The following is a 23,346-nucleotide window of genomic DNA, read 5'->3' as shown; positions in this document are numbered from 1 at the left end:
GCCTCCAAATCAGTGGGCAGAGGCCCAGAAACAAGTCATGTCCTTCATGGATATGGGGGCTATTCAACCAGTACCAGAAAAGGAAAAAGGACAAGGTTTTTATTCAAGACTTTTCCCTGGAACCCAGAAAAGACAAATCATGACATCCAATTCTGGGCTTATCCATTCTAAATACCTTCCTGGACATTCCAAAATTCAAGATGCTGACTGTACAACAGTTACTGCCTATGCTAGGCAAGGATGCCTGGTTGGTAACTCTAGACTTAAAAGAGGCTTACCAGCATATCCCAATCAGGGAATCTTGCAGAAGATACCTCCGCTTCAAAGCAGGCTATTTGCATTACCAGTTCTCTACACTGCCCTTTGGCTTATCTACTGCGCCCAGGGTCTTCACAAAGTGCCTGGCACCAGTGATTGCATTTTGCAGACAAAGAAACATTCAAATTTGTCCTTATCTGGACGATTGTCTAATTCAGGCAGAAAACAAGGGCACTCTTCTACAACATCTGGCATTTGTAAAAAGGCTTCTAACATGCCTAGGGTGCACCATAAACGAAAAGAAATCACAACTGGCACCCTCTCAAATAATTACATTCCTGGCTGCAAGCTTGAATACAACTGCCCAGATGGCTTACCTCACGCCAGACAAATTCAATTGATAATATACTTCAAACAAGTGGCCACAAAAACCCTGCTATCTGCAAGGCAAATTCTGCAGGCTTTGGGGTTCATGGCATCTTGCATTCTACTAATTCCATATGCAAGACTGCGTATGAGGACATTTCAATGGTACCTAAAAAGCTTATGGAGTCAACATTGTCACAGCCTGGAAACAATGATTCCTCTCATTCCTTGCCTGCAACAGGAGTTCCTATAGTGGGCAGAGGCCTGTCACCAAAACAAGGGACTCTCATTCATTCTACCCCCTGCCACCCAAACCCTGACTACAGACACATCAGACTATGCTTGGGGGGCCCATCTGGCAGGGAGATGCATTCTGGGCGAATGGAGCCCAAATCAAATGCACCTATATATCAGCCAGAAAGAAATGCTAGCTGTACAGAATGCTCTGACAGCCTTCAAGGACTTCCTTCATCCAGGACAACTACTGATAAAGGCGGACTACACCACAGTTATGTGGTACATAAACAAGCAGGGGGGTACCCACTCCTACCCTCTTTGCAGACTGGCCATGGCCTTGTTGAACACAGCATTGACTTACCAAATACATCTACAAGCTCAATTCCTGCCAGGAAAGCAAAATACTCTGGCAGACGAACTAAGCAGAAATCTTATGGACCCACACGAATGGAAACTGGATCCACAAATCTTCAGCATGTTGATACGAAAATGGGGGAGCCCAGACATAGATCTTTTTGCCTCTTCCCAAAACTATCAGTTAGACAAATTCTGCACAAGAATTCATCACAAAAAAGCTTGGAAAGTGGCTGCTCTATCCTTCAGCTGGAAAAACCTATCAGTCTATGCCTTTCCCCCTCTGCCTCTGCTCTCCAAGGTTTTACTAAAAGTCAGACAGGAAAAAACAAAAATTATTCTGATTGCTCCAGACTGGCCTCACCAACACTGGTTCTTGGTTCTAAGGGATATGTCACACCTTCCTCCATGGTACTTGCCTCAGACACCTCATCTATTGTCTCAACAGAACTGTCAAATTCTGCACACTCAGCTCCAAACTCTGAGTTTTGCAGCATGGCTAATCAACTAATTTCACCAGTCACATCTCTCAGTAAACCTGTGATGGATGTCATTTTGGAGGCTAGAAGGCCTAGTACTAGAAAATCTTATGCTGATAAATGGAAGAGATTCTGTGTCTGGAACCAAGCACAAGGATTAAATACAGCAATGCCCAATATTCCTCAGATTCTGCAATGTTTAACTGAGATGCTTCACAAGGGCCTATCTTTTTCTTCTATAAAAATCCATGCCTCTGCCATCTCGGCTCATTACAACACAGAGCCTCCTCTCTGTTCTCATCCCCTGCTAAAGCAGTACCTCAGAGGGGCCAAAAATTTGAGACCTCCCAGGAAAGCACCAACTTTTGCATGGGACCTCAATTTTGTGCTGGAAAAACTCACCCTACCTCCTTTTGAACCAGCTGCTACTGCAGACATAAAATTTCTTTCTTGGAAGACAGCCTTTCTTTTAGCAGTCACTTCAGCTAGAAGGATTTCAGAACAACAGGCTCTCATGGCAGTGGAGCCTTTCATTATCTTTTATACGGACAGGGTGGCCCTCAGGACCAATCCATCCTTTATGCCTAAGGTGGTATCCAGTGTGGCTCATAACCAGTCCATTCATCTGCCAACTTTTTCCCAAATCCGCAGAACAAGGGGGACCAGATTCTGCATTCATTGGATGTACACAGACAACTAAGATCCTACTTAAACAGGACAAAATCTCTAAGAAAGTCTGAGCAACTACTGGTGGCATTTGCTGCAGGGGCAGAGGGGAAGGCTATTTCAAAGCAGACTATTTCAAAATGGATAAGCTATTGTATTTGTTTCTGCTACATGCACCATGGTAAACTTGTCCCCAAGGGGATCAGATCCCATTCCACCAGGGCTGCATCTACTTCTGCAGCTTTTTTCAGAGGGGTTCCTACCAGAGACATTCTAGAAGCTGCTACTTGTAGTTCAGTTCATACGTTCACCAAACATTACCGTTTACCTCTCTTTTCTAAATCCAGGGCAGGCTTTGCCACTGCTGTCCTGCAGGGCCTTATAGCTGCTCCTAATGCTGTATAATTCCATCCTCCCATCCATAGCTTTGGGATTCTACCCAAATGTAATGACTGCAACAGTGAAACACGAAGAACATAGTACAGTTGTGTACCATAAATATAGATGTTCAAGTGTATTCACTGTTGCAGTCCAGATTACCCACCCGCCAGTTGCCTTTTTTTTCTCTCTTATTACACCTCTTCTTTCCTTCACTATGCTCAAAAGCCTTTTTGGTGTATTTGTTTTTATTTGGAGGTAAATTTTTGTGTTCTAAATTACATATATATATATATATATATATATATATATATATATGATCAGCTTTAATAATTGGCTCAAATACTGGTGTCATTCTAGGGGGATCCAATGTCTGTCTGCTTGGGATGACATGCTGGGCAAGCCACGCTGCTTCGCAAGGGACGGCTTGCATCTGTCACCACTGGGCTTCTGGATATTGGCTAAGGCTCTTGCCACCCCCGTAGTGCCTTTTTTAGGCAAGGCTCAAAAGACAAACCCACCTCCTTAGAAAACAAAAATGGAAAAAAATTAAGGGTAATGCTGGTCAACGCCAGAAGTCTAAATCTCAAGATGCAGGCTCTTGAAGCACTCCTCAGTATGGAGAACATCGATGTCTGTGCAGTAACTGAAACCTGGTTCAAGGCTTCTGAGAGCACCCCAGCGCTACCAGGCTATACCTTGTATCATGCTTTTCGGCCCCAAAACTCGGGCCAAACCAAAAAGGGAGGGGGAGTGTCCATATTCATCAAGGACACCCACACCTCCAGGTTAGTGGCAACACATGAAGCATCAGAGACCATCCAGGTGCAACTATAACCGTAGGCAAAACTGCTATACAACTGGTAGCATGTTACAGACCACCCTCCCAATCTCAAGAACCCCATTCAGCCTTCCTGAAGACATTGGAGGATATGAATGTCTCTCCAAACACCATCATATTGGGAGACTTCAACTACCCTAACATAGACTGGGTGCATTATTCTAGCCCAAAGGTTCCTGGAATTCAGAAATTCAAATGCATTGGAACAGCTAGTCACCTCTCCCACAAGGGGAGATAATATACTAGACCTGATCATCACAAACATGGGGAAAAAGTGCTCCACACTGGAAGTATACCCCTCACTAGTGAGATCTGACCACAAACTAATCACCCTAGATATACATATCCCACCTCCACCCCCAGCACAAAAGACTACAGTGAAAAACATCTCAAAAGCCGACTTTACACTTCTCAAAACCGAGATGGTATCCTTTAAGCCCACTGGGCTAGTGGAAACCACATCCCACAATGCAGAATCCTTCACAAATGCTTTCTACGGACATCTCCAAGAATGCATGGATCATGCAATCCCAGATAAAACCAAGACCCTCTCCACCAAGGGCAGGCATCCTGTCTGGTGGACCCCAGCCATAAACAAATTGTACAACAAAAGAAGGAAGCTACTGCATGACAGAGCAAAATCCCATAAAGAGAAGGCATCTCTGATCAGCACTAGTAGAAAGCTACGTTCTCTCATAAAAACATCCAAGGCCAACTTTGAGAGAAAAATCGCTATGGACACTAAAGATAACCACAAGGCCTTCTTCTGCTATCTTAGAAACCCTCAGATATGTTCAGAGTTGGTTCACAATGACAAAAAATACACTGAACCCACAGATATTGCCAACATTCTGGCAGACAGGTTCAGTTCAAATTTCTCCCCTCCCTCACCCCCAAAAGAAGAAATACTTATCCCAGCTGAATGTAACCTCCCTGTCATCTCAGATGTCCAGGTGACAACCGCCCTCAGCAAAGCTAAAAACACAGCATCAATGGGACCTGACGGTATCCCGGGTTGCGTGCTACGTGAACTCCAAGAGGAGCTAAACCCGCACATAAAAATGCTATTTAACCTTAGCCTTACTACAGGATATGTACCTGAACACTGGCGTACAGCAACAGTAGTCCCACTCCGCAAAGGAGGCACCTCTACAGACCCTGGTAACTACCGCCCCATAAGCTTAACCAGCCTGGTCTGCAAAGCTATGGAAAGAATCATTATGGAACTCACATTGACATTGGGGACTTACAGACACTTGATCCCACCCAGTTCGGCTTTGTAAAGGGCAGATCCTGCCTTTTGAACCTGGTTGACTTTTTTGAAATGGTCACTAGAGCCATTGACAAGGGCAAAGCAGTCCATACAGCCTACCTGGACTTGGCTAAAGCTTTTGACACAATACCCCACTCAGGCATCATAGACAAGCTCAACAGCTTAAATGTAAATCCATATGTCACAGGATGGGTTGCAAACTGGCTAAAGGATAGAACCCATAAAGTCAAAATCGCTGGAGCCATGTCAGACTCAAAGCCAGTCACAAGTGGTGTCCCACAGGGCTCTGTCATGGGACCCCTCTTGTTCGGCATTTATTTCTCAGATGTGAAAGCAAACATGGGAGGGTTGTGGCTGACAAAGTTCGCAGATGACTGCAAACTAGGTGCCATAGTCGATACACCAGCTGACACATACATCCTACAGAAACGGACAACTGGTGCCAGAGTCATGGCCTTAAACTAAATGCCAAAAAATGTATAGTCATCCCCTTTGGGAAAAATAAAGTACCCACAAATTATCACATAGACAGTAACCCACTGAGTACGGAAAAAGTAATCAGAGACCTGGGGACCCAAGTCGATAGCGACCTCTCATTTGACACCCACATTGCCAAAGTGGTTAGAAAGACTTTCTACCTTGCCCACCTTATCATGAAGGAATTCACATCCAGATCAAAGGAGGTCATTGTGCCCCTATACTCCTCCCTTATCAGGCCCATGATTGAGTACAATGCCCCATTTGGTATGTACCTTAACTGGCACTTGCAACAGCTGGAGAGACCCCAGAAGTACCTCACCAAGAGGATCAAGGGTCTCCAACATATGTCATATGCTGCCAGACTAAAGAAACTCCAGCTCTATTCAGTAGCATACCGCCTACTCAGAGGTGATCTGTGCCTAACGTACAAGGCCATGTCCAGTCAGGAATTGATGGACATGCTCCACCTCAAAAAATCCAAATCCATCAGAACCACGAGAGCTAAAGATTTAAACCTCAGCACAAATATGAATAGGGCATGCTGGAGGGACAGATTCATAACTCAGAGGCATCCCATGCTCTGGAACAGAGTCCCAGTTCATGTTAGGCAGAGCCCCTCACTAACTCTTTTCAAGAGAAATCTTGACGAGTGGATGGGAGATCGTAGGTTTACCCCAGGGGTCATCTCTGTGTCACTACTAGACAGAGGCACAGTAAACTAATTCTATTATGTAAGGGGGTCTTCGCTGTGTCACTACTAGACAGAGGCACAATATTCTAAATCTATTCTGTACACTTTTGTACCATTACATGGGGTGGCGAAAGCCACATCACTATGGCTAGGCTTATAAATGCCCCAAGGCAGATAGCCTAGTACTAAACTATGAAACTATATAAAATTTTTGCTCCCCATTTGGGGGGCACTTGACATCTGGGGCAAGAAAAACTGTCTAAAATGGCGTCGGCTGCATGTTTTATATCCCTGACGACCTGACATCATGGAATAGGAGACAGCAACTGATGCAGGACCCAAGACTTTGTTATTCAGGCCGACTGAGGGCAACCTGCCAGCAGATTACCCAAATGTAATGACTGCAACAGTGAATACACTCAAACATCTACATTTATGGTAAGTGTACACAGCTGTACTTTCTCCTGAAGGCTTTCGGGTCTCAGCCCTCCACCTCTTGGGTGTCTCTGCCCTTCGATGAGCTGATGCAGCTGGTCTCATGAAGGGCGTGGGAGTCTCCGTATACTATGGAGCCTGTCCCTAGGAGGCCTAATAAATTCATTTTTGCCCCCCTTGACAAAACATTTTTAACAAAAGGTGTTCCGGTTGATGCCATGGTGGTGGCAGCCACCATAAAGGAAATGTCTGAGACTTTTTCGTCTATCCATCCTCCTAACAGAGACTGCAGGATTATGGATAGATATGGTAAGCGCATGTTTAGTTCAGCGACCTTTGCTCTCAGTTCGCTAAACTATTTAACCCATTTTACTAGGTTAGAAAGAGATCTCCTTAAGGAGCTAGGAGATGCTCTTCAGGGTACAGTAGCTGTAGGAGAATCCGACAGAGTTGCTGCCCAGCTTGCTACCCTCAATTCTGTTGTCAACTCATCCATGCGCCTCATCTCTTATGCAGCTGATGGAATGAGTAGGGCAGTGGGTGCAGGAGTTGCTCTTAGGAGACATTCCTGGATGCACTTGTGTTCCTTCGCAGAGCCCTTCAAGTCATCCTTTGTGAACACTCCCTTTGATGGCTCATCCCTTTTCATGCCTAAAGTGAAGGGAACCTTAATCAGGTGTGAACAGGATGAAAGACTCTGTCTGCCGTCGGGGTCCATTTTTTCTCCCCTACCCGACCCTACCCTAAAGGTCAAAGGGGAGGAGCCTTTCACAACACATGTGGTGGACCCCCTTCCAGTGGCAGAGGAGGGGGCAATAAATGAAGACGCCATCCTCACGGCAGAGGGGGGTCAGCAACACCAGGGCAACAGAGATCACTTCTCTGGGAAGCCCTACTAGCACTCCTGAGAGGAGGCCTGACTGTCCTGCTCTGGAGGCAGTCAGGGGTCGCTTGTCTTTGTACCCAGACGCCTGGCTCAAAATAACAAAAGACAGCTGGGTACAAAGTATAATTTTCAGAGGATACTCCATTCCATTCGCTACATCCCCTCCAATCATAAGAAAAATCCTGGACGTTCCACCCAGTTACAGGGAACAGGCAACAATAGAGGTCCAAACGTTGCTAAGAAAAAGAGTCATCCAACCAATCCCAGCAGACCAGACAGGATCTGAAACTTATTCAAGATTCTTTTTGGTTCCAAAGAAGACAGGAGGGACTGGAGACCCATATTGGACCTCAGCAGACTTAACCAATACGTAAAGAAAGAGAAGTTTTGGATGGTCACGCTTCAGTTTATACTTCCCTTCTTAGGGAAAGACAATTGGATGTGCTCGATAGATCTCAAGGATGCATACTACCACATAAAAATAGCCAGACTATCCAGGGATCACCTGCACTTCCAGCTGGGAGTCAATCATTATCAGTTGCGAGCCCTGCCCTTTGGTCTCACTACAACCCCCAGGGTGTTCACCAAATGCATGGCAGTGGTCATGGCTCACCTGAGGCATCTAGGATTCCAGGTGTTTCTGTATCTAGATGATTAGCTCCTTACTGCCACCACCAGGCATCAGCTCATTTAGGCCAAAGAGTCCACTCTGTCACTCTGCAATCATCTGGGCATTACAGTCAACTCAGAAAAATCTGCCTTGTCGCCATCACAGCATATCGTTTTTATCAGGGCAGAGTTGGACACCACCAGCACACTAAGGCATTCAATAGAAAGAGTTCTTCTTCTTCATCAACATGTCAGCATTCTGGTATCAAAAGACAGAGCACCAGCATCAGAAGTTCTGAAATTATTGGGCATGATGGCAGCAGCAATTCTAGCCATACCACTAGCTTGTATGCACATGCGGATACTGCAATGGCTGTTGTTCACTCAATGGTCTTTCCAAGAGCTTCCCATGTCTCACACTATAATGATCACAAATTCCTGCAAAAAGTGTTGGTTGACTTCACTTCATGTCACGATAGGATGCCCATTTGTGCTACCCCCTCCAGCGGCCACAGATGAGAACGGTACTTCTGGCGTTGCAGTACTTTCAGGACTTTCTTCCTCTGGGTACAGTTGCGATTCAGACAGACATGTCAGTGGTCTGATATTTGAACAAACAAGGAGGAACCAGGTTTTACCCCCTTTGTCGAGAGGCCCTCAGAGTTTGGCAGTGGGCTGTTTCCACCCAGCACTTTCTGTTGGTAACGCACATACCGAGGAAGTCCAACGTGATAGCAGACAAGCTCAGCGGGGCCATCTTGTTGCCCTAAAGTGGTCCCTCAAGAAAGAAATAGACAAGATATTCCACAGGTGGGGCCAACTTTGCTGTGATCTTTTGCCAGTCACATGAACATGAAATGCAGAAGCTACTTTGCCCTGATTCCCCCTTTGGGAGAAGCCCCAAGGGATGCAGTCGTACACGATTGGCCTCCGGATCTCCTCTATGCATTTCCATCAATCCCGTTGATACCCAAGGTTCTACAGAAAGCAAAAACCCTGAGAAGGACCATCATTCTAATAGCCCCTTATTGGCCTCGTCAGATTTGGTTCCCCTTCCCTTCAACTCCATCTTTTGGAGGATCCTTGGATTCTGGACCCAGCTCCAGACCTTCTGATGCAATCGTCGAGGGATCTTCATCCCTCTCTGCAGTCCCTGAAGCTGACAGCTTGGCTGCTCCAGTTCCCATCATAGCTAGGTTCCATAACCTCTCTAAGACAAAACAGATCCTTCTATCTTCTCATAAATCTTTTACTAGGAAGCTATATCTTAGCAAATGGAAAAAAAATTCTGTATGGGCATCTAAAAATAATAATGATCCTTACCCAAGCCCCTATGGCCTCCATTTTAGAATTCTTGACTATGATTTTTAACAAAAGAGCTGCAGCAGCAACAGTTCTTGTTCAATTGGCTGCTGTTTCTAATTTTCATCTTGGATTTGAAGGGTTGAATATCATGTCTCACAAGTTATCCAAAGCCTTTCTCAAAGGGACTTGTCATATTAGACCACCTGTGAAATCTCTCTATTCTCCATGGAATCTAAATTTTATGCTTTCCCGGATAATTATTCCGCCATTTGAACCAGCTTCCTCTTGTGACCTAAAATTTTTATCATTGAAGACCATCTTTCTGGTAGCTATTACTTCTGCCCACAGAGTGTCAGATCTTCAAGCTTTATCCATCAAGCCTCCTTATTTGATATACCATGCTGACAGAGTCTCACTTGAAACAAACCCCTCATTTTTGCCCAAAGTTTGCACCGAAACCAATCTTAACCATATTATTGATTCGCCAGTATTCTTTCCCAACCATTCAAACAATTTAGAGTATATGCTGCACAAGCTTGATGTTCACAGACAGCTCAGATTTTATTTGGATAGCACAAAAGATTTCAGGAAATCAGACCAACTTTTTGTTTCATTCTTGGACTCCAGGAAGGGTAGACAAGTGGCTAAAACAACTCTATCTAAATTTATTTATTTTTATTTTACATTTGTTTACCGGGAAAGTTCGACTGGAACAAGGTCCATTTACAGCGGAGGCCCAGGAAGAAAAGCTCCAAATGGTTATCTGATTGTATCACCTTTGCCTATTCAGCTGCCAATATGCCTTTGCAACACAAGATTAAAGCTCACTCAACCAGAGCAGTTTCTACTTCATCTGCTTTTTCTGCCAGGCTTCCTATTGATAAAATTTGTGCAGCAGCCACTTGGTCAAAACCTCATACCTTTATCACTCATTACAAAGTTGACAAGGCCTCCAGGTACAGGGCCTCCTTTGGATCCACGGTCCTGAGAAATATACTCCCGTGAGTCACCCGAGATTGATGGTGCTTGGGACGCTAACGGCGAGATTGAACAACTTCATATAAAGAAGTTATGTACTTACCATAACGTTCCATGTGAGTTGTTCATCTCGCCTTCATTCTTACATCTCTCCCTCCTACCCCCTCCTGGGCTGATAGATGACCGAGATGCTGGATCCATCCTGGTTACTCAATCCTTCTATATCTTTCTCTTGGGAGTGCAAGAATGACATATGGTATTATTATACGCAGCAAACAAGATCTGAGGTAACACCAGGTGCATCATGGGATAGGGACTTGGCCTCTAGCTATTTGAAGACCTCGAGCTTTGCAATTGGCCATATCAGAGCCAAGGGATTGGCTCCAAACCCATCAGTAAAGAATGAAGACGAGATGAACAACTCACATGGAACATTATGGTAAGTACATAGCTTCTTTTTTATTGCTAAATAAAGTCATAATGGAGAATTGTAAAAAGGGGAAGAATTTAAGTATGGCATGGATATATTACAAAAAAAGCATTTGAAGCATCCCACATTCATGGATAAAGGTGTACTTACAGATGTATAAGATACATCCTGCATTGATCATTTACATTACAGTGACCATGGTGGTAAGCTGCTTTATAATTAAACCACAACAAAGGGCAAATTATTATTTCAGGGATAAAAATTCAAAGGGGGATACTCCAGCATGTTTCTTTGTCACTGTCTGTCTTGCCATTTACCATTAAGCTGTTTAATAAACCGATTAGGTCTTTGCTATAATCTGACTCCCAGAATACATACTTGCATAAAGATTTTTTATCTGCTTTTTGTGGATGACTTAAAATTATATAGCTCATCAGATGAGGAAGTTGAAAGCACGACGACAAGTAGTTAAAACTTTCTCAGATGTAAGAATGACATTTGGTCTTGATAAATGTGCAAAAGCAACATTTATAGCAAGAAAGTTGCAGTAACTAAGAAACAATCAAGGACAGGAATGTGATATATAAAGAAACTTGAGCAGGAAGGAGTGTATAAATATTTGGGAACTGATAAAGGATTGGCAATAAAACATGAATAAATGCAAATAAAGCTCAGGAATACTTCAGAATACTAAAACTAATAGTGAAAACTGCCGGACATCTAGGAATAAAGTCCAAGCTAAAAAACAATTTACCGTCCCTTTTTTTTTACCTTACAGTTTTGGTAAGGTTGATTTGCCCCAAACGGTATTGGATCAGTTGAACAGAAAAGCAAGAAAAATGCTCCAAGCTTATTAAATGATATATAAAAATCAGTGTATGCCAAGATTATATATCCCTCGCTCTGAAGGAGGTATGAGCCTCCTCAAAATTGATTACATGTATCAATCTAAAGTCATGGGACTGCATACATATCTGCCAACCTCATTAGATCCAAACATGGTGAAAGTTTTAAATAATGACCAGAGGAAGTCTAATATGACCTCTCTGTTTAGTTTAGCAGAAGCATTCAGGCGGCTAGAAGGAACTGAAATCAAGCCAGAAGTAGATAAAAATCAGCCAACAACTGAATGCGCCAAAAAACAAAAAAGAAATACTATAAGGAGAAGGGTCAGATAAGAAAGAAATGAATGTGGAAAAGTCTTAAGTATAGTGGCAGTATAGAGATGATCTGGAGCAACCTCATGTTGATCAGGATTTGACACAGGATTTGATTAAGGAGAAGTGAGTTGAAGTAAAAGATGAAAAGTTGATAATGGGCACCCAAGATAGTGGGCTACGTACACACTTTGTTTACAAAGTTCAGTGGACATGTGGGAGAAACAGTGAGGTTCTGTAAAAAAAAAAAAAAAAAAAAAATCTGAAACCGTGGTCATGGTGAGGTACACTCATGGCAGAGGGCCTGTACACTGAAAGGCACAATAATGTGGCAAGATTGTTGCACTGGGGTTTGTGCAACCACTACAATATAGAAGTAGCTGAGAAGTATTGGAAACATGAACCACAAAGCATTATAGAGAACGATGAAGTGTACATAACATGGGATCACCCATTACCAACAATTCAAAAAACAGATGAAAAAAAAGCAGATAACACAAATGTATGCCATTATTTAGTGACTTCAATCCTCAGTGATTTGCTGAAAAACCACAAATTTTATGAGGAAAAGACAAAAAATACAAGTCAAAAATCTGGTCAGTTGAGAAGTATGACACAAATTCATAAAATATCAGGATTTGCAGGCAGAAACGAGTTCATTGAGGAAGAAAGATACACAGACAGCTCCAGTAGTAGTAGGAGCAATGGTTCTAATATACAATCTACAGTCGTGTTTAGATATGCTACCAGTACATGTAACTCCATATGAATTGCTGAATGAATCATTTCTGGATATGTTACAGGTGCTTGGAAGAGCACTTTTGGCCAATGTCAAGGATTGAAACAATACAATTTCATGAACTTTAATTTTATCCTGACTTAGTAATGGGGTCCATTCCTTCATGGTATTAAAAACCCAAAATAATTGGAGAAAGTAAACCAAGGGGACCCATATTAATTTTGAACATGTAACTGTCAAAAACATCTTTAGCTTATGAACCTTAGCATTTGGTTTATATTAATAAGAAGGCTTGTTGTAAAAACTGAACAACTGTATTGCAGTTGTTTAATGTTTACTTGTTTGTAAATGCGAGCAAGATCTTCAGAAACGAGGAACATGTTCATTGTAAATGGTAACTATGAATATCACAGGGATTTTCTTTGAAAGATACAGCTTTAAGCTACCTACCACCTGTCTCTGCAGCAGCGTCGATCAGTCTATCCTAACTCTGAAACTGGTGACTCAATTTTTTTAGGAATAACAGTGCACAATAAGGTTAACTCTAGACCCCTCCTCAGAATACAGCACCCTGTAAACATTCCTATGGCTTTTTAATCAATTCACGAGTAAACCTCAGAAGCTTCATACTTACAGATATATCAAAGGGTAGTTCAGTGTACCTCAGAACTGAGCTGTAGTCTTCATTCAGTAAAGGTTGCTAACTTTGTCAGATGACCAAGCCACATCAAGCAGTGATTAGAAATGCTGGCAGTTCCACATCAGACATGTTACTGTAATAAGCTACACTTTAATGTTTGTTTCATGGAATTTGCTTAACTTTGTAGTATCTTTGATCATACTTTGAAAATCTGATCTGTGGCAGTCTGTGGAAGAGTGAATTAGAAAGCAAAGCAGTCCACTTACTTTTCATAAGGTGCAAACAGCGTTTTTTTTTTTTTTTTTTATTACTCTAGGAAGGCACGACCCCCACACCGCTGAACTTTAGTATACCAACTTTCAAAGCTGATACACCTCAAAAGTGTTCTACAGTGAATTCAGGGTTCAGCCAAGTGCTTTTATTTTAACATTTGATCATCACATATGAGTTGGTATAACAATGTATTCAAGTGATTTGTGACTGTGGTCATCTGTTTGTACTCCATGTGATTGCTTGTATTTTGCCCAGGTTGTAAATAAGACTTTTGTCCAAGTTAATTGAAATGTGAACTGACTTTGCTGCATCATGCAGATGGATAAAGACCTTACGTATGACTCAAGCAACCCAGGATCAGTTAGTGACTTTTGCACTGGTGGAGCTGACCAGGGATGGATGAGAGAGAGTGTCCAGTGTTACCTTACTCATTTGGGAGGAGGGAAGCAATTTTTCTCATTGCTGTCTTGAAACCCAGCACAATTATAGGAAAGTGCGACCACTAGCAAATAGGCCAGTTCAGGGATCTGTACATCAAGCAGCATAAGAAGTAAAGGTTTTGACCATGCATTAGGATGTTTATATTCAGGGCTGCTATTACAGGCATGACTGACTAGCTCCTAAAGAGGTAAAAGGGTTTGTGTACGTATAATAACCATATGTGGCTGCCTGCTCATTTCTGTGCTAATGGTTCCTGCTTTTCTGTCACCCCTAGCTTCAGGCTACTTATGCAATATGGCACTACAAGGCAAGCTTTCATTAGAAATTGGAGGAACTCCTCAACAGGATGTATGAGATTGCTAGTCTGGAGTTTTGGAGACTGAATAGGCAGTGGTGCAAGAGGGTGATTGATGTTCAGCAGGCATGAAGATATTAAAAGGATGTTAAAAAGTGAACCTGATATCATGTTGTTTGTGTGGTAGTATGCTGTGATTTGAATATACTAAGCTGGTTGATTGTAGACTGCCTTTTCTAGTATTTTAATGCCCTTGCCTTTTCCAGTATTTTACTTCCATTTCTGACATTTTACTAAAGGTGTGGAAAAGTGAGATAAATATGCAGTTGTTGATTTTTAGGCAGCAGAATAGTTAGACCTGATTTTCATGCAATTACTTATGATTAGTGATGTATGTATTGGGTGAGTGTCAGGAAATGGATGTATTAAATACGTTTTTTTTTTTTTTTTCAAAAATGGAGTGAAAGCCCATCAGTGCTTGGGGTTTGAGTCTCTGAAACTTTTCAGTAATTGCCTGATGTAGAGTGTAAATTTCTAATTGTGAATTTTGGTTGGTGGAGTCTTTGTATCTGTCTGGCTGGATAGTATGAGGTTGCTTGTCATATCATCTGAATATTTTTTTTTTTAATGTTTGCCATGCCATATGTCAGAATGAGGTGGGGAGATGCATGGCACGCAGTGAGGGATGAAATAAGAGATTTTTCTGAGGAATGAAATAGAGATTTTTCTTTGAGTACGAATAATTTGCTGAAGTTCATACCAGAATTTTTTAAGGTTGCAAGTCAGATGATGGTTGACTTCTAATGTTTGTGGGTTTTGCAGTATTTACTTTAATTCCATCATCTCTTCCTTGGTTTATGTAGACATAAGAAAGAATAGTTAGTTATGTTCCATTTATAACATCTTATTACTGCTTTTCTGTTTTGATTTTAGTTCCTTAGTTAACATTTTGCATTTAGGACCTCTTACTGTTCTGGTGGTAAGGGGAAATTTGTACTTTTATTAGTATGCTTAACAAGAAGGTTAATGACAATGCAGACACTGGTGCAGTCATAATTCCAGTTTACTGAGGCAAAACTTTATTCAGTAATATTCACCCTTTTAATGGTGAGAATGATTGTCTGTTAAATTAGTGTAGGTAGATGTTGTCTTCATCTGCAGTATCAGATAGTTTTTAATGGATGAGGGTCACTAAATATATGTTTGGTAGCATAGAAGTGTTATTTTCTTTCTAGTTCCTTGTTTAATAACCAGATCAAGGTAGGATGGTTGTCTGAGATGAGAGTTTGATCAAGTAGTGGAATTAACAAGTTTCTCTTAAGTTATATTTTGAAATCATATGAAGTGGAGAATGTTGGTCTTTGTGTTAGAAACATACCTCTCAGGATGTACAGTAGCAAGTCTTGCCCAAACCCCGCCCACCATCCAACAATCGGTGAAAGTAAAATCATATTCATACCAATGGCGGCATGAGTATTCATTGTCTATTTGTAGTTTGCCCTTTTTCTCAAGGTAGTGCAATCTCGGAATTGGTATATTTAATTTGCAGGGGGTTGTGGGAGTGGAGCCTCCCCTGCAAAAATGAAGGGAAAAAAATACTTGCATCCTGTTCCATACCACAACATGTGCCTGTTTCACCTGTCAATCGCTGAGGCTACACCCAGTTCTTCACAGACCGGCCTACAAACTACTTTTTTAATACATTACCTAGTTCTGATGGTGATGCCAGTGTTTGGTTTAAATCTCCTTGCAGAATGTATTTTTTTTCTTTAGCAGAAAGAAGGTGTTTAACTTGTCAGATGTAGGTTGTAAATTGAAGTAACATACATCACTGTACATCCACCCATAATAATTGCAGACCAGGCTGTCTATGTTATAATTGCCTAGATCTCAGTTAACATTGAGAGAAATGCCTTGTGTTTTATTAGCTGTTTCACAAATTTTGTATTGTGCTGTGCTTAACATTGATTATTGTTACTGCATTTCATTCCTTCATCTATTCTTTGTTGATTTACAATTTGTGTTGTTATGGTACTTTTTTCAATAGTATATAACTTCAGATAGAATTAAGCCATTGATATATTCCAAGTCTTACCTGAAAAAAGTACTTTTATGCATCGTGTATATTACCAGTAAAATAACTTATTTTATTTATACTTTCAGTTAGAAGCCATTCCAGAATCTCTCAAAAATATGCTTCTCGTTATGGACACTGCTGGAATATTCCATAATGCTGATTCTCAGACTGGATATTCTGACCTTTGGGAAATCACATGGGAAAGGATTGACTGTTTCCTGCCTAGACTTCGGGAAGAACTTTTCAAACAAACTGTTATACAAGGTAATTATTAATAACTGGCATTATCATAAGTACTTGCACATTGCACTGTTGATCTTTTAAGAGATAAAAAGTAGTTATAAGATCTCATTTTTATACCTTTATGAGAAAACTATATGAAGAAATAAGGGAGACAAGGAATTATTTTGGGTACTGAGCATGTTGTGAATGAATTTGAGAACTGGTTCAGTGGTAGGATGGATAGGATACTGACCTGTAATAGGGATTTCAAACAGTTGAACATGGAGAGAGTCTGTGTTTTTTTTTTTTTTTTTGAAAATTGGAATGGGCAAGAGTCTTAGAAAGTCAGAAGCATGGGAGGCCATTTGGTTGGCATTGTATAGCAGGGCCACTGCTGTTGGATGGATCATTGATGGATTACTCATTGCGGTAAGATGAAACATTTGACAGAGCATGACATAAAAGTTGCTTTGGGGTTAAGATGATGGTCAAAAACAAGATAAGTGACAGTTTATTCAGGACTACTTAATGGTGCCCAAAAGCAGTGAAGTGAAAAAGGTCGCTGACCCCAGTCATTGACTTGACAAGGGAAAGCTCCCCTTGCAACCCCCTACCATAAAAATCATTTTACACACACACACACACACACACACACACACACACACACACACACACACACACACACACACACTCATACATTGTTCAGCCTTTTGAAGTAAGGGGAGAACTTCCTTACATCCATAGTTCACCAGATCAGTTTCAGAGGGAGCATTGTACCTCTGAGCTCTTAGTGTGTTTTGGATCCTGAAGCATGAAAGTTGAAGTAAGCTTAGCTGACAAAATTGGCTTACAAATGCAGACCCACCACACATATTGTGGAAAATAAAGTTTATTATTTTTCAAGGCATGATTAGTGTTTATCGGGGATAATAGTAAGTTTAAAAAGGTAGCTGTGGGATACCTTATCCAGCTAGTTGGAAAATGGAGTGATCTGATATTAGGAGTCCTCCTCACTAAGTATCTCTGCTGCTGTCATCCTCTTACCTACTACTCTTCAGTTTCCAAATTCAAGGGAGTATTCTACTGCCAGTACATATGGCACTGGATTAGAGTAGCACACTTAACCATTTCACACCCATTTCTTTTCTGTGTTAACTTGGTTTGGATCTTGAGACTAACATTCATAATGACAAAGTTTCCACATTCTTTTCCTAGAAATCAAAAGCCATTGAAGTATTCCTTTGGCTTGTCTGGTCACAAGCCTGGGCCCACAATGGCATTGCATTTACACTCTGGGGAAGAACACTCTTATGAAATACTGTCAGAAGTGCAAGCATTTCAACCTGCACAACTGAAGGCACAGGATGGAAAAGCTTCAGACTTGTGTCATGAGTCAACGATGACACTGTTTGACACAGCTTGATGCAGAGATCGACAGGAGGGTTCTTTCCATGAAAAGGTGAAGGATATGGAGGGCAGATATTTGTCATACCCTTCTGGAGGCAAGTCCCTTGTACAGTTAGAATATTAACGAGTCTCTTTGAGTAGTGAGGGGTTGAGTTTTTGCCCATCCCATGCTTTAGCAGATAATTTGAGGGCCGATAAGAGATGCATCTCTGGATTCTACCTTGGAGATTGTGTTCTGGTTTGTAAGGTAAGCATTACTCACCCACTTTTTGAGTGGCTGAAGCTCATCCATCATCCAGAAAAAAACAAAAAAGAAAAAAACAACTTGCACTTGGAGGGGTAGACACTTGAGTCACATAACATGTTCTGTTGTTGTATCTGTGACAGTTTTTTTTTCTCATTAGACTTATCTCTGGGTCCAACATGATGGAGAAGGTGGACTATGGCCTTCCACTCCAGGGAATGCAGGTCAGACCTTGAACATCATGTGATATGTAGTACAGACCTAGACTTACAGGTGTGGGAGTGCACCCATGAGAAATATGAACTCATGCAAACAGCAGACTCCACTCAAGCCCCTGTACTGCTCCCAGCATGTGCTTCCGAGAATGTCATTGCACCATTACATGATATTTGACTAACACTCACCAATCCCACTCTTTGACCTTCTGCATATGCACTGAGCATGATTCCACCCATATGAGAGCAGAGTCTGAGGTAGGTTCTCTCTTGCTTTCTATTTCTTTGTAAGAGGACTTGGAGGAACCAGAGTCTCTCATCTTCAAGATGGGTAAGTATAGGAAGACCTTTTCTTGTTATGACTTGCCTCAGAGAAATTTCAGAAGGGAAATCACAGGTACTTGAAGTTGTGTTTGGATTTGTCTGTTGCCCTGTTACCTTCCTCCTCAAAACATTTGAATAAGGAGCTGAGGAAGAAGGAGGAGCAGCAGATCATACTAGCAGTGCATTCTGTGCTCTAGGATGTTATTTTTGTAACCTAAAAGCACCAAGGTGCCACTTCTTCTGTTGCATAGAAAGTGTATGCCCCCCCTCTGGTGTGTGGGTGGTGCAATAGTAAGACAGAGGTGTTGAGAAAGTGTTGTAACTTCCATGAAGTCTATATTCAGAGTGAACTTTCTAAAGAAATTTGTATTACATGATCAGTATTTGCTGTAGGTAGGTCATTAGCATTGGAAGATGTATGCCCAACACGCTCCCTTTATAATTATTAAATAGTTACATATATTACATACAGTCTGCAAGGTGTCATGCATTGTGTTATATTGAAGATTTACTGTATGCTATGCAAGTCCTTGTCTGTTTGAATCAAAATCAGACCTTTGTACATATTCAAAATGCATTTTAATAAATGTAACAATTCAGTCCTTAGTATCATGGTCAGTTCTTGAACAGTCCATATATCCGTTTTTCTTTGGTATTCCTTATTGAGAATATTTAACAGGGCTATTGTCATAGAATTACAGCTTTACTTTGAGAGACTATTTCAAGAGTCTCTATCTCTCTCTCTGTGTAGCTGCCTGTTGTCATTCTTACAATCTATTGCAACAGGGCTGACTGCGACACTTCTGATTGTTCATCTGCTGTTAACTTTGATTTCAGCATCCTTGTTTTATGTGAATGTTAGTGCCATCAGATCCAACTAAATGGTTCAGAAAGAGGAATTGGCGGTCCCCTCCCCCCACACTACTGCAGAGGTGTTAAAACTGTCACTGCACTCAGATACCCTTGCAGAATTAATTCCTCTTGGACTACAAAAGAAAACCCTAAATGAAAGCCTGCAATGTAGTTACTCTTCTGGCTTTAGCTGGATAACTTTTAAGTATAGTGTAAAACAAGGTCTGAGCCAAACATAAATGAGGGTGATTAACGACAGAAAAGAAGCAGCCCTTTTACAGAAGGTAAAGAAGATAACAGCGACTCTCACAAATCCCATTATATATCAACGGCATGGGAATTCACAGTTACTTCCTTATGTTTGGCACAAGTCATACAAAGCATTATGGAAAAGAGGGTTGAGGGAGAACAAGAGCAAGTTAATACATCAAGCCCCATTGGTAGCCATGTTGTGGAAAACAGGCTAAAATTACAAATAAAGCACTTAGAGTGATTTTGATGCATACCTCTCAAGTGTACCTCATTACGAGGAATGTACCTCACTGGGATCTTAAAAAGTTCATGTTCCTCGAAGTTCCACATTAAAAGGGTCTGTCACACATTCAGTGTTATGAATTTTTTTAACTGATATCCATGGCAAATAGAAAAGAATCATATTAATTCATTAAAAAGATATTTTTATAAGTAAAGTCTGCATGTTTTAACCATCCTATGACCTTCCTAGTTGTAATTGTTAGCAACCTCTTAGTATGTGTTCCACATTTTGCCCATTTATCCCACATTATGAGGCCTAGTGTTCTTCATTTTGGAGATGGAAGGTTGAGAGCTATGTTTTGATGTGTTAAAATAGATCAGGAAACAAAGAGTAAAAAAAAAAAAAAAAAAAACAGATTGTTTTAAGTTCTAGTGTGGAGTATTCCTTTAAGTGAGTCATGTATGATGCTATGCATTTGCCGTATCGATTGGGAACTGTAACATGATCCTTTCTGAAAAGAAACATAAAACTGAGTTATTTTCCTTACTGATGACTCTTGCACAGGCCAACCATTCATGGTATCATCTTTCCATAATTGCTTTTCAATCACTGTCAGAACTTTTCTGAAATTGTTTTACTTGTTACTTTTTGTTATTAGTAACTATTTTATTATTCAATGAAGCTCTAGTTCTTCTTTCAGATGTCCTTCCATATCACTGTTGCAGTATTGTTTACATAAGGGATCTCCTGCCAAGGGTAGCCGACCATCCGGCCAGAATACCAAAGCCTTTAGATCTTATAGGTGCCATACGTCACGTATGCTTCCTGCATAGGGCATAAAGGTGAAGTATGGATGCAGACACTCAGAACAACTTTGCTGCCAGTCCGAATGTCAGTCTGAATGCCCTTCTGCTGTGCTGGTTACCATGTTACTTTCAGATAGGTGCCCCATTGGGGTTTCTTTTCTCCTTTTTCAGTTTTGTCTGGTATTTGTGTTTGTCATCTAGGAAGGGAAAATGTTAGTGTGGGAGGCAGAGTCACAACCACTGTCTCCTCTTGCTTGGGTACTTCTTATGACCATACGTGGTGCTCTGTCTGTCAAGCGTTTGTGTCTAAGACCCTGTGTAGTTCTTTATCCTCTGTATCCATATATCCTTTTTTTTAAACACCTTTATTGAATTATCACTTGTGACATAGGCAAATTTACATTCATATGAAAGAATTCAAAGTATATTAACATAAACGTTATACTTCACATACATTGCTATATATCATATAACCTAAGCAATATTACATACATTATTCAAGTCTTGCTTTTTTTTTTTTTTTAAACAAGAAAAATCTTATACATTTATATATATGAAAATAAACCACACCAACACAATCCTAGTCGCAAGCATTTTACATCACAAACCATACTGACACACTCCCAGTTGCAAACATTATACATCACTTGTAATCTAGCTAATCTTTCTCACTCAAACATTACATAGCTCATTTAAGTCCTGCTGCCTTTTAGGCCTCATTACTACCTTGTATGTACTGTTCCCACAATTCCCATTTTTCCTGTGTAGTTTGCTCCTACCCTTTTCTAAAGATATCAATTCCAGTTGTTTTATCTTTGTTACTATATTCACTTCAAGTATAGTTGGTTTAGATTTTGATTTCCATTTTCTAGTAATTGCTTTTTTGGTAGCCACCATTATTAGACAAAGCAAGACCTTACCACATCTAGACAATTCCAATTCTGTATCATAGCTCAGACCAATCTGCCCACCCAGCATCTCTGACAGTACATCCCACAGGGAATCCTTAAAGTCCACCAACTCACCGCAGTCCCAGAAAATATGTTCCCAACTACCTGCTTCTTCCCCTTCACACCTCCAACATGTACTGTCTACCTGAGGAAAAATTATCTGGAGTCTACTTGGGCTATAAAATATCTATGTAAACATTTCCAGGCAAAAATACTAAATCTTCTAGATTTTGTTGCATATTTGGGAGACATACATATATCCTCCCATTTTTTTCTTTGTGAATTGCATATCCAGTCTTTCTTCCCAATCCTTTCTAACCTCCTCTGATTGATTCTTATAGTTATCGTGCAGTATTCCGTATGTACTAATTGTTCCTTTTTTAATGGCAGCTTCTCTTCTAGAGTCTATTAAAAGCTCTACCAGTGCTGGGCTTTTGTTTAGGACCCCCCCCCATTTCTTTCTCTTTGCCTATACTCTGATATCAATCCTTGATAGGTAAGGTAATCTGTAACCTGCAGTCCAAATAAATTCTTGGTGCCTTCCAATTCTATCATCTTTCCCTCTCTAGTTATGTGCTTCCATTACCTTGGTTCCTTTGCCAGTTTTCACTTAATAAGTTCTACCCCCTTCTTGCCTATTGTCTGCATCCCTAATTGCAGTCATCTCTATCAGTAGATCTCCTTTCTGCATTCCTGTGTTGGTTTAGTTCTTAGAATACTTTCTGCTACTTTATGGATATAATAATCTGCATGATTATTGTTCTCTTTAAAGGCCTGCATCCAAAATGCCAGTCTCTCCTTGTTTCTTGAGCTTCCCCCATGTTTCATCATCATCCGTTTCCACTTTGAATTATAGTTTTCTAATTCTGCCATGTATAGGAGTCTTAACTGTGTAGCTCTGAAATACCCCTTCAGATTGGGTAATCCCAATCCGCCCTGTTCTACTGGAAGAATCATCTTATCCCACTTGATTCTTGCCGTCTTCCCTTCCCAGATAAAGTCCTTCAGCTGTTTATTAATTGTTACCTACAACTTCTCCTCTGGTTGATAAAAATATACCTGACCTGTGTACAAGACTAAAGGGACTAAAAACATGTTAACAGCTTGTATCTTACTATCCATATACATATAACGACCCTTCCATTTTCCCAGTTTTTGTATTATCTTTTAGTCTCTTCCCACATATCCTTAGGTACTACACTAGAATTATTTTAATGCATACTCCTAAATATTTCACTTTATCATGTCCCCATAAATGTGGGTATTCCTGAACCAGTTAATGTGTGGGTACATAATTTACCACTATTGCCTTTGTTTTAGCTTCATTAATTTTGTATACCGAAAAGCTCTGAAACTGTGTCAAAATGTTCCATAACACTGTAATGTCTTTTTCTGGTTTTGTCAGGTTCAAAATAATATCTACAAATATAGCCAGCTTTTCTTGACTACCATACCAGTTATATCCTTGAATTTCTGAGTCCCTTATTTTCTTTGCCAGTGTAAATTATCAGAGAGGAGCACACGCACTTTAATTTTCATCTTCGATCCCTCATATATTTTCCT

General features: G+C 40.8%; 1 protein-coding gene across 5 annotated transcripts in view; it reads left to right on the top strand.

Annotated features, from left to right (window-relative positions):
* The window catches only part of GBF1 (golgi brefeldin A resistant guanine nucleotide exchange factor 1), a 4,751,435-nt gene that overhangs the window by 4,589,061 nt on the left and 139,028 nt on the right, over positions 1 to 23,346 (top strand). For all 5 annotated transcript variants that reach the window (XM_044055999.1, XM_044056000.1, XM_044055998.1 and 2 more), the window contains one exon: positions 16,375 to 16,552. In XM_044055999.1, the coding sequence (XP_043911934.1) occupies positions 16,375 to 16,552 (178 nt within the window). The remainder of the gene's footprint in view (positions 1 to 16,374; positions 16,553 to 23,346) is intronic.

This window comes from Protopterus annectens, chromosome 14.part0 (genome assembly GCF_019279795.1).
Source record: "Protopterus annectens isolate FY-2018-M chromosome 14.part0, PAN1.0, whole genome shotgun sequence".
Lineage (NCBI taxonomy): Eukaryota > Metazoa > Chordata > Ceratodontiformes > Protopteridae > Protopterus > Protopterus annectens.
This window is presented reverse-complemented; position numbering and strand designations above follow the sequence as displayed.